The sequence below is a fragment of the Magallana gigas genome, chromosome 9, assembly GCF_963853765.1.
Source record: "Magallana gigas chromosome 9, xbMagGiga1.1, whole genome shotgun sequence".
Taxonomy (NCBI): Eukaryota; Metazoa; Mollusca; class Bivalvia; order Ostreida; family Ostreidae; genus Magallana; species Magallana gigas.
The window spans coordinates 26649909-26662085 of record NC_088861.1 but is presented as its reverse complement, the minus strand read 5'-3'; the positions used below and the strand labels follow the sequence as shown (position 1 = coordinate 26662085).

The following is a 12177-nucleotide window of genomic DNA, read 5'->3' as shown; positions in this document are numbered from 1 at the left end:
ATACAGTATTATATCATTGCTACAAAGGCAGTAACCAGGGTTAAACAATAATTTTCATTGGTTTAAGTGGACGTTACACATTTGGTGTTTATATTCAAGATTTTGATGAATAAGGTGTTCTAGCAGTCATCAGTAGGAGAGAGCTATCCAGATATACAGATGCTGGACTGTGGTTTGAGACAATGTTTTCAAAAACCGTTTTTTTTTAACCTCTTAAAAACATTTTTTGGCTTAAAAAGATCTGGTCATAAAAATTAGGCACATAGAACTTGTTTACCAGTATTACACAAAAATTGCAACATAAAGTTGTCATAAATAGAGGTCGGCTTACAGTGCATGTATTAACAAAGAGTCAATGATTATGTGAACAGAAACTTGTAGGTAATGGTACCTGCAAAAAGGGGGGGGGGGATACTCACAAAACCCACAGAATTCTAAATCCTGTAAAATATCTGATGAATCCAACATATCAGTAACAAATCCTCACCCTGTGGACTTAAACTCTGTGATACTGCACCAGGTTTGGATGCTGAATGCCCTCAAACAAGATAATTTCATCGGCCAACTCCTTCAGAGCTTGATGATCGCTGACTTGAAATTTCATCTGAAAGAGAAATACTGAGGCTACAGATTATGAGTCAGGAGTGCCAAATTTTACTTAATCTTGTGTAAACAGGAAATCAATTTACAGCATCAGAGAACACCAGACATTACCTTCAGCTCTGTCAAGGATTCGGTTATGGCTTGATGACAAGATGTCTGCTTGTTCACAAGATGCATCGTTTTCCCCATCAAGGATTCAAACTCCTTTCCCTGGACGCTGAGCTGAGAGGAATGTATACCAACCAGGAGTAGACCTTCTAACTACAAATGAACAAATAAACAAACAATTAAACAAACCACTAAAACAACAGACAATCCATGAAAAAAACAATCAATCTCATATTAACCTTAATATCAGTAATTATATTTAAAGAGTCTAGGTGATCAACAACTTTGTCATCAGATTTACCTTAAATTTTTAGGTAAGATTTTTAAAGCTATAAACTATTACTGTATAGCAGGAAATTAACTCGCTGAGTTAATTTTCGCTATATTCGCTGAAATTAAAATTCCGCGAATTTAACATCTAGTGAACAATTATTTGAGCATAATAATGATAAAGAAATAGGATTTAATAAAATCATTTATTTTATCATGAAAACACACAACACAAAATATGTTTCTGTTTTGATGGCATAGCAGTATAGTTGACCTTAACTTATTAGCTACTGTGGTTTCATTAATATTCGAGGTTATTAATTTTCATGGATAAAGTAAAAATCTCAATTTCAAGGATACATAAATATGTGGCAATGACCTAGCTCCTGGTCAGAAAAAATTTGGATGGACGACCTGGGAGCTACAGTTCCTCCCATAGTAAAAAACTGCAATTAACGGTGCACAAAAAAATGTGTCTAGCAATGACCCTACCAATACAAATTGTTAGTAGAAATTTCACTTCAATGAACATTTAATTTCATGGAAAATCTTACCAACGAAATCCACGAAAATTGATACTCAACGAAAATTGATGAAACCACAGTATTTTGTCAAGAAAAATAATGGTATTAAGCAGTCTTTCATATTAACAGATCATTGCTATTGTTACAAACTGGAAATATTTTATGATCTACCAATAGAGACATGCTTTCATTTTGAACGTTTTTCCCTCTACTTTCGGTTTTGGCTAAATCTAACAAGGCATACATGGGAAAATTTGTTTTTTGATAACTTCTTTAAAAGCATATTCTTCATGTTACATAATCTTTTAAGAAGAACTGCATTAATCAAACATGACTGGATAGACACTTAGGTGGCAGGGGACAGTTTTTTGATACAATTCATTGTAGCCAAGGGATGCATGTCTTCGGAACTCTGTAACAATTCCCATTCAGCACAAATACCTTTAATTCACTTTTTATAAGGCCAATCACCAATTTCTGAAGAAAATTACTAATCAAAACCTGTAAAATTCTCTACATACTGGTTTTTATGAGATTTTGACCCTTTCATATTTTGCTAATTTTTCATGATTTTTCAGCTTTTTAGACCTCCCCCAGCTAATTTCCTGCAGAAGGTTGACCTTCCGTACCGCGTGCATGTTGCACTATCACATGTCAGAAACTTACCGGTGTATAGTTTACACTGTCCCATCCACCTACTTTTCGTGTTATTTTACCTCCCGTCTGTAACTTGCAATTTCACTGTATAAAGTCAGCACAACAGTCATAGCCGCAGGTTTCGCATTTTACTTCTGATTCTCATGTACCTAACATAAGGGGCCTACATATTGCATATCAATTTCAACAAGAGACACCCCTCTAACTACCGTAATGATAATCATTAAAAATCATTTCATGAATTTTAGCAACACTCATAAGCCTTCAAGTACAGCAACTCTCAATTTTACAAAAATATTGACGGGTACTTTATTCGAAACTGTCCCTTGCTACCTTTAACATACACTAACATTCTCTGAAAAGTCATCTTGTCTTAAAATTAAAAAGCTTATGCTATTCTGAAAAAAAGTACACCACATTTTGCCAATTCCATTGAGGTTTAAGAAAAATATGGCCATTTAAGTGAACCCACCATTTCCACTTTCCTCTATTTAACACAGATTCACAGGGCTCTCCATAAATAAAGCATCTTTACCTAATCTTTTAGAGGTCAACTGTTGTTCAACCTCCTTAAATAAGAAACCTTATTCAATACTACATACATCTGCTTGATATTATCATGATAAAAGCATCACATCACTTAGAAATCCCTTTACATGTATACCCTCCCCCTATCTTTTGATTTTCACAAGAAGCATTAGTTTGAACACTTTAACCTAATATTATGAAACTTGTGGCAGTTTCTTTGAGTCATTTCTTACACATATTTGAAAACAACCATCACTGATATTTAAAATTGATCTTTTTTGGTAAATGGATGATTTGTAGCATTTTTATTCACAAAAAGTCATGTCGCCCTACATGTGATTTCTTGTTTTCATGAAAAACTAAGCCTATAATCATATTTAGTGGATATCTTATATATTCTGGTTTCTAGTCTCCTTTTAACTTTGCTAAATTAGTGAGACCTACAATATGATGTGTGCGTTTAATTAAAATGAAATTCAAACACACCCGGGTACCTGGGGACGGATGAGAATTCCATGAAAAATGTTCAAATTTTACATGTTTTTCTACATTTTTGATGCATATATACAATAAAAGGGTAAAAATATGTTGTTTTTTGTTCATTTCAAGAGTTATTATCATAGCAGATGTTATTTCAAGGTCAAATGTACATTTACATATCCTACATGTAATGATAATGGAGTCCATTGGAAAGAGGGGGGGGTGGCTTTTTCAATTCTGTAAATACATCAAAAATACCATTTTTTGATAGGAAGGAGCAAAATCTTGAGTTTTTTGACATATTGTATACTTTGATAACTGCATTTGTCTATTTGTAAAGTTCATTTGAAAAAAAAATATGCTGTTTTAAAAAAATTTGGGTGATATAAGTCAGGTGGATTAATGTTATTTCATAAAATCAGACAGCAAAATGGCTGCAAATTCATAAATTTAATGATTTAATTGATAAAAACTGTTTTAAAGTATTTCTTCTTATCTCAGTAATTAACTTAAGCCTATTAATTGTCATCAGGATAGAAAATACATACTATCAAAGCCAATTTACTCTAGTGGTGGTCATTCTACACATTTAAGAGGGAGTTACTCCCCTTGAATATTTTAGCTAATAAATCATGTCATGACATCCATAGCAAAGAAAATCATCCATTTTCACAAAATGTATTACTTATGGTACAAAATCCACTCAAAATTTCACTTAAAGGAGAAATATGAAAATACCATGTAGTCTTGAAGGTGGCAGGGGACAGTTTTTTTATACAATTCATTGTAGCCAAGGGATGCATGTTTTCGGAGGGAGCTTTTTAGACCTCCCCCAGCTAATTCCCTGCAGAGGGTTGACCTTCCGTACCGCGTGCATGTTGCACTATCACATGTCAGAAACTTACCGGTGTATAGTTTACAATGTCCCATCCACCTACTTTTCGTGTTATTTTACCTCCCATCTGTAACTTGCAAATTTCACTGTGTAAAGTCAGCACAACAGTCATAGCCGCAGGTTTCGCATTTTACTTCTGATTCTCATGTACCTAACATAAGGGGCCTACATATTGCATATCAATTTCAACAAGAGACACCCCTCTAACTAATGATAATCATTAAAAATCATTTCATGAATTCTAGCAACACTCATAAGCCTTCAAGTACAGCAACTCTCAATTTTACAAAAATATTGACGGGTACTTTATTCGAAACTGTCCCTTGCTACCTTAACAGGTACCCAAGCTACATGCCGTAATGCGTGACTAATTATGTCTGCCCAGCGTTCTCGGTAAATTTCAGTGATTTGGGGGCTCATAGTGTGTATACAAGGTTCTCATGAGTGTCTACCACGTAAAAACGGTGTGAAACCCAACTGACAGAAGCAATCTTTCCATTATAGAAGTGGGGTGCACTTATTAATAAAGAAACTGTTATATTAACCTAACAATAATTATGAACGGGTACTACACAAACCAGCATTTCATTAGATATCACTGTAATAATATTGTTTTTCAACAAAATATATATTTTGAAAATGAATCCAAGACCATTGCGAGTTAATATACATGTACCATATACAGATAATCATGATCGGGTTTGAATTTTATGATTTACAAATTTTTGTTTTCCGCGAATTCAAGCTACCGCGATTAGAGGCAAAATGAAAAAATTGCTATTTTTTCTGACCGCGATTTTAACCTGCTATACAGTATTTACTCAATAGTAAAAAAGTATCTTAAATATTTTACTTTAAATAAGAATATTTCTGTATATCTTAATACAGAGCTCTTCTTTTAAAGGAGATAAATATAGTCTAAAAATGGCCATGTTCATCAAGCTCTCTTAATCAAAACATAAAAAAGACATTTAATTTTCATGGTCTATTATAATAGGCCAATCAATTTACATGTAAAAATTTTTGCAATATTTACATCCATACTATTTCTTCTCATAATTAGTTTAAATTATTCCAGCTTGTAAATTTTTACATTAATTTTATAGGATAATCCAACTGTACATAACATTATGATAGTGGTACCTGAATATTTTACATAAGAGTCTGAGTAGAGGGTATAAATGGTACCTGTATGTGAGACAATGCGATAGCAGTTTCAGCAGTGGGGTCCACTTTGACAACTTGACCGAACCAGTAGGGGGATTCCTTCATGCTTCCCTGCCCCCCCCCCCCAACAACAACACACCATCAGTAGGTAGCCGTCCTCTTTGAGAGTACCAAGATTTTGTATTGAGGCGCTTAAGTCTTCTCGTCCCCAAGTCACATTTAACAGCTGCAAGATGAGGGTCGATGAATGGGACGAACATCAGATATCCTGGGTCATTGGTCAAGAAGTTGACCTTAAAGAAAAATAAAATATTTTGTGTTTTATTTTACTCAAAGAAAGTACAAATTCACCTTCAGATAATACTTGTCGTAAAAAGTATATACAATCCCAATAATAGAATACTTCACCATTAACTGGTTCTGTCGCAATATTTGATTAAATGATGTCACTTTTTCTTACAAAGTGTGGAGAAGATGGCCTAGACTCCACTGCTTCAGGCAAGAGACACAATCACATACTTACCATCACAACATTATTTGTTTTAAGTTCGGCTAAAAACTGTGGTCATTGCAATATTAATGTTGGCAGCTATTTCCAGATCCTTCAACAACAAAAAATAATTCTTAATACCACAAAACGGCAAATTCCACAAAACTTCCAATGATTGTATTTAATGGGTTAAAAATGCTATGCACAGCTCAATATAATTCACTACTGCAAAATTTGGCATACTTCTTTATGCATGATTTAAGTTGGAAGAATTATTTCTTGAAAAAAAGTCTGCAAAATCTTTGTCTAAATTGTCGTTAGGGTCTACATGTCCAAGTTTGCAAAATAAAGGGTCATTTGCATACCTTTCTTTTATAACCGCATTTCGATGTGACTTCTTGGAGGCCTTCTTCAGTTCTGTGAATTGTTTATAGGATGATTTTTGAATGTTAGTCTGGTGTTTTTTCTTGTCTCTTTTAACTCCGCGCATATAAGTTGGTGGGGTGACACCATACAAGTTTCCTGTTGACATTTCTTCCATAGAATTACATTGGTAATCACTCTCTTCTTCACTTCCACTACAATCTGCATCATGATGACCTTGTCTTTGAGGAGAATGTCCACTGTGAAAAAAAAAATAAAACTGACAAAATTAAATTTCACTTCACACTTCATAAACATGGCATTAATATGTCATAACCATAGAAAAACACAAAATAAATCTTTCATAACACTGTTTAAAAAATGCAACAAATTTCTCTCTCTCTCTCTCTCTCTCTCTCTCTCAGACTAGGAATTTTATCATGTTTTAATATCATTATTGCACCTTACATGTAATTTGACATATGTAACTCCACGGATTGATGAACCAACAAAAACACCCTGCATCAAACATTACAGTCTTATTTCAATTTCATCAAACACTGTTCTAACCAGGTCGACAACGCACTTACCCCCCCCCCCCCCCTTCCAAGCCCTTTTTTATCAACACTAACCACAGAGGCTCGTCACGAAGTTTTTTCAACCTATTATATATACCACCTCTATACTATAAAATACACACCTTTTATATATACCACCTCTATACTATAAAATACACAAGTGTATTTTATAGTATAGAGGTGGTATATATAAAAGGTTGAAAAAACTTCGTGACGAGCCCCTGTGCACTAACCTTGAACCCATTTACACAGAATCATTTTTTGAAACACTGTATTACAGCTCTTTCAAATGTAAATAATTTCCAACAGATAGCTAAGCGTTTATTTTGTGTATTCTAAGACTCAATGATACAATGTTTGTATTACCTAGTCATTCCGTCCAAGATAACATGTACCGTTGTACGACGTTCACGACACTGCTTGCTTGCAGCATTAATGCAGGTCGGATGCATTGTTTTAGCACGATTATTTTGATTTTGCAAAATATATGTCATAATAAGAAAATCTACCTGATGAAATCGTCTGGATCTTCCGCCAGTGGGTTAAAATCTTCGGTTGGCGTTGTTGACAAGGGAGTTTTTAATTCCCGTTCCGCCATGTCAAGTTTCGATAACTCCTGCTCGGTGAGCATGGTCAGAGTTATCCTTCTTTAATTTTCTACACAAACGAAATCTGAATGTATTACATGTATTACATGTAGTTTATCAATCTTTTAAGATGTAACTTATTGTTATCATTATTGTTTGGTAATTTTAAGAACAAATGCTTATCTATTTTTTAATATGAAGAATATGAAGATTTTTTTTTATTTATCTGATATCTTGAACCTTTAATATAGATCGAATGTCGTTTTATTTTAATTTTGTACAATTTGAAGGTATCAATCAATTTAATATCTTTATAACGCCAACCGAAGATTTTAACCCACTGGCGGAAGATCCAGACGATTTCAAGATTAAAAGACATCAAAGGTTAAGAACCGCTTTTTGTTAACTTGATTTTTTTAAAAGAAGTTAGTATAAGTAAACATGCAATCGTTTAAGGATGCTGGTTGGTCAACAAGTTCACCATAAGATCTACCTATAATTTTAAGATATGAATTGTTAAGCTATAAGCTATTACTTAGTGAAGAAAAAAAAATCATATATATTACCTTTTATATTTGGTATTTTCCTATTATTTAATATAGAGCTCTTCTTCTAAAGGAGAGCAATGTCGTCTAAAAATGGCCACGACCATCGAGCTTTCTTAATTGTTGAGCTGTAATTGTAAATAAATTGCCATACCGCGGAGAGAGAGAGAGAGAGAGAGAGAGAGAGAGAGAGAGAGAGAGAGAGAGAATTTCTTGTGTACAAAAGATCGGATGGATTATGAATTTTCCGCAATCCGAAAATGGTCGCAAACAAAGCAAAACGTTTACGAACACTAGCGAGAAAAAAATCTTAAGAATGCAACGTGCACATGAACACTGGTTATGAATGATCTACTGTTAATAGCTATACTCTCAGAAATAGATCTAATTTATTAAAAAAAAAAACCCACAATATTCTTCACATGGGATGATGCGCTTCCTCTTTTGATATGTTGTTTGAAATAACGTAGATTTACTTCAAGAAAACGCCTGTTTCGATATTGTTTTGTTTGCTATTTTTTTTTTTTGTATTTAAGGAACTCTCCATTTTACCCACAATTTATACATACTTATCATACAACTTGTAAATTCTTAAAATGACGTGACAACCACTTCTCCAAGTACAAGGGTAAATAAACTTGCAAAAAAAATTTGAAAAAATCTTGATGATGTTTTCTTGAATCTACAAGTCGTCACTATATACATGTATGCGGGAAGGTGGTACAGTATTCAATATATTCATACGCAGTCTAAAGGGAATCGGGTTGGGAGAGAGGGACCTCCCCCCCCCCCCCCCACACCAAATAAAATTATCGGAATCTCTTGAAACCCCCCCCCCTCTTGGTCTCCTTTACAAGAGAAGGTTTACATGTATATATATAAAGATATAGGAAAATACCCAAATTTAAAAAGGTAAAATGTATGCATGGATTTTTTTTCTGACTAAGTTTAGAAGGTGAAATGTATGGATTTTTTCCTTCCTAAATAATTAGTTATACTTAATATCATACTTAATAATAGCTTAAACAAATCATATCTTAAAACTTTAGGCAGATCTGAGGGTTAATTTCAGGCACGTAGCATCGGGGGGGGGGGGGGGGGGGCAGGGGGGCCTGGCCCCTCACCCCCCCCCCCCCCACTTTTTCTCGCAGCAACTGATTTTTAAAAATTTACATGTAAAAATTGAATTATCATGGAGTTGGCCACCACCCCCCCCCCCCTCACTTTTTTTGAGTAGGTAAAAAATTGGTATGAAGAAACAGAACTTAGGAAATTGAAGTTATGGACTACGCCACCCCCCCCCCCCCCCCCCCCCCATGGAATAGGATTTTGAAGATTTAAGAAAAATCCAAATTTTCTCCTTTTTTTTCAAGATTTTTTCGTTTAGCCTCCCCCCCCCCCCCACTTTCAAAAACGATGCTACGTGCCTGAATTTGTTGACCATCCAGCCTCCTTAATATCAAGAGATTATTTAATCAAAGGGAGATAACTCATACATATAAAATAAAACTGTTTGGTGAATTGATAGACCAAGTGTATATAGGTATAGATAGTTCTCTAACTATTAGAGAACTATCTATACCTAAGAATTAGAAATGTTTGCAAATGTCAACAGCCTTTAACGTTATGATATAAGAAACCACATTAACAAAATACTGATTATTTACATTTATTTACATATATAACCAGTTTATTTACATGTAAAATATACAGATAGTAAGTAATCATATGTACATGAACAATACACAGTCTCTGAATTGTGACATTCACAACAGTTTGATGAAACATAACATATAAAACAAACAGGTTTTGGTAATACATGTATTTGATATAGTTATACACAGTTTGTTAATTAATGTATTACAACACTTAAACACAATCAGTTTATTTACAAAGACATTTGATGTTCACTCTGTAGACATGTAATATTATGATCACAGTTTGTTTACATGTAATATTGGATTTTCTTCACTTTACCTGTTTCATTTTCAGCCACAAAGAGCTTGTCTCTGGTGTCCACACATAAACCCCATGAAATTTTTAAATGACAGTTGTCAATGTAGCGGAGGAACTGTCCGTCCTGATCCAGGATGTGGATACGGTGGTTGTAACTGTCTGACGTCAGGATCCGACCCTGGCTGTCTGTAGTGATGCCGACTGGATTAAATGGTTTCTTGGTAGTAGAGGGAGGACTGGTGTAGGTAAACCTGAGTTGTCCGGCCTGATTGACCACCACTACTGCACTGGCTCCATTGTCAGCTACACAGATATCTAGGTTCTTGTTCTCACTGATGTATTTAGGGTAACCATCAGACGAATAGAGGGGTTGTCCTTTGTCATTGTATTGAATCGTCTGTTTCTCTGTGGAGCCAGAATAACGCACAACTTTTGCTTGTTTCCTATCATCAGTGATCATGACAACCAGGAGGTCACCAGCGGAGGTACTACAGACATTGAGAGATCCCCACCCCCGTAGTCTGATCACTGTCTGTATCTGTGTATTCTTCACTATGTTCACAGTTCTATCATTGGGATCAGTATAAACTAGTTCACCACTCTGTGTCACTGCTATGTCCCGTGGCATCTTCCCTGACTTGGTTTGGATTGACTTCACTAGTATACCGTGGAGGTTGTAGAGTCTCATCATGTTGTCCATACCACACGTCCATACTTCATCATCACTCAGACAGGACACACTGTATAAGTAATTATATCGTCCATACTTTGTGTTTATCTCTGTGATGATCCGTGGTACATCAATGAGCGGTCTGTCAGTGGGAGAGGACTCAGCACCGGGGGAATCCATTGTGTAGCCATGTTCTTCTGTTTTGATAGATAATGCTGACAGAGAACCAATCTGCTGATAAATCTGTTCTTTGTTAATTTTCTGAGGAGTGAATCTTGGTAAGGAAACGGTGACTTTAGGAGGCAATCTTCTGAATTCAGCAATCCTGGATTTGTAGGCAGAGACAAGGCTAACATCATTCGAGTTTAGTGATTTCTTTAGATCAGCAATGCTCTGTGTGATTTCAGAAATACTGCGTTGTATTTCATTTTCCTGCTTATTCAGGACAACCAGGTGTTTTGATTCCATTTCATCCACGTCAGATTTCAGTTTCTTGATGGCAATGTCTATTTCTCTGTGCAAGTCTTCTCCATGTTTGTCAAGAGCTGTTGTTAGTTTCTTGGAGTTTTTATTCAAATCAGCTTTCTGAACTGGGATGTTAGATACAATCTCTTGGTATTTAGGATAAATGGTATTTTCTAATTCTTGAAGATCTTTTTTTAATGCTTCTCTCTTAGTATCTAGTATTTTTAAAATGCCCGCTTGTTTGTGTCCTAGATGTTCACCTGAGGAGACACACTCCACACAAATAGGAATGTTACATTGTTCACAATGAAGGTCACATAATTGTGTGGAATGTTTGGAACATTTAGGATTTAGCCCCCTCTTTTTAAATAGCACAACTTTGTGTTCTTTGGATTCATCTAAGAGATGTTTTCCAACGCAAGCTACACACAGATGTATATGACAAATGTCACAGTACATAGGGGGGCCCGGGGTCTCACAGAGATGACACCGTAACACATCCTGGGCCCAAGTTCGGCGGTCCATGGTCAGGCACTTTGATAATTTGTTTGGATTTTTAGATGATTTCTGAAAGAACAAATGAAGAGTTACATTTATTATTAGCAAAATTGTTTTAGCAAAATTACTAATTTTATGTCATTTTAGTATGTTAAGTCAAAAGTGTATATAGTCACAGGGATGGGTATGGGGAAAGCCCCCCCCCCCCCCCCCCCCCAACTAACAGATGGGTTTAGTATATGAGTATACGGGACCAAAAGAGTATCATACAAAGATATTTCCTGAATGTCTGAGTGTACTTTTTTGTAACATTGCTATATGGAATATTTTTCAGGCTGGGTCTCCTCCCAATCTCATAAGCTGGTCCTAAAAATCTCAATATTGGGGTGGGGGGTGGGGGGGGTGATTTTTCTTTTTCAAGTTGGGTGGGGGAGTCCAAGCCCTATTTTTTGTGTAATTTTGCTTTTGTGAATTAAATTACGTTTTTCTATGAGGGGTACTGGCGTGCGACCAGTTCTCGCCGAGTACCATTTCTCGCCAGTACATTGTGACGTCATTTTTCGTATATAAGTTAATGTGTTGATAAAATGACGTCACAATGTACTGGCGAGAAATGGTACTCGGCGAGAACTGGTCGCACGCCAGTAGGGTTCGGGGACTCCTGACACCGTCTGGCCGACTTTTGTTTATAGGATTGCTTGGTCACCCCCCCCCCCCCCCCCCCGTCAGACACCAATGGCGATGGTCTAGTTTCTTCGGTAACCCATGGCAAAACAGTGAAATAATGTGCACA

General features: G+C 35.6%; 3 protein-coding genes across 3 annotated transcripts in view; all 3 read right to left on the bottom strand.

The window, feature by feature from the left end:
- Positions 1 to 12177, bottom strand: part of LOC105319912 (E3 ubiquitin-protein ligase TRIM71) — a 241989-nt gene that overhangs the window by 145183 nt on the left and 84629 nt on the right. The gene's annotated exons all lie outside the window — the stretch shown is intronic.
- Positions 1 to 12177, bottom strand: part of LOC136271271 (uncharacterized) — an 81862-nt gene that overhangs the window by 21421 nt on the left and 48264 nt on the right. The window lies entirely within an intron of this gene.
- The window catches only part of LOC105349017 (E3 ubiquitin-protein ligase TRIM71), a 98267-nt gene continuing 95540 nt past the window's right edge, over positions 9451 to 12177 (bottom strand). The window contains exon 2 of the mRNA XM_066070930.1: positions 9451 to 11453. Coding sequence (XP_065927002.1) covers positions 9741 to 11411 — 1671 coding nt within the window. The 5' untranslated portion in view covers positions 11412 to 11453 and the 3' untranslated portion in view covers positions 9451 to 9740. The remainder of the gene's footprint in view (positions 11454 to 12177) is intronic.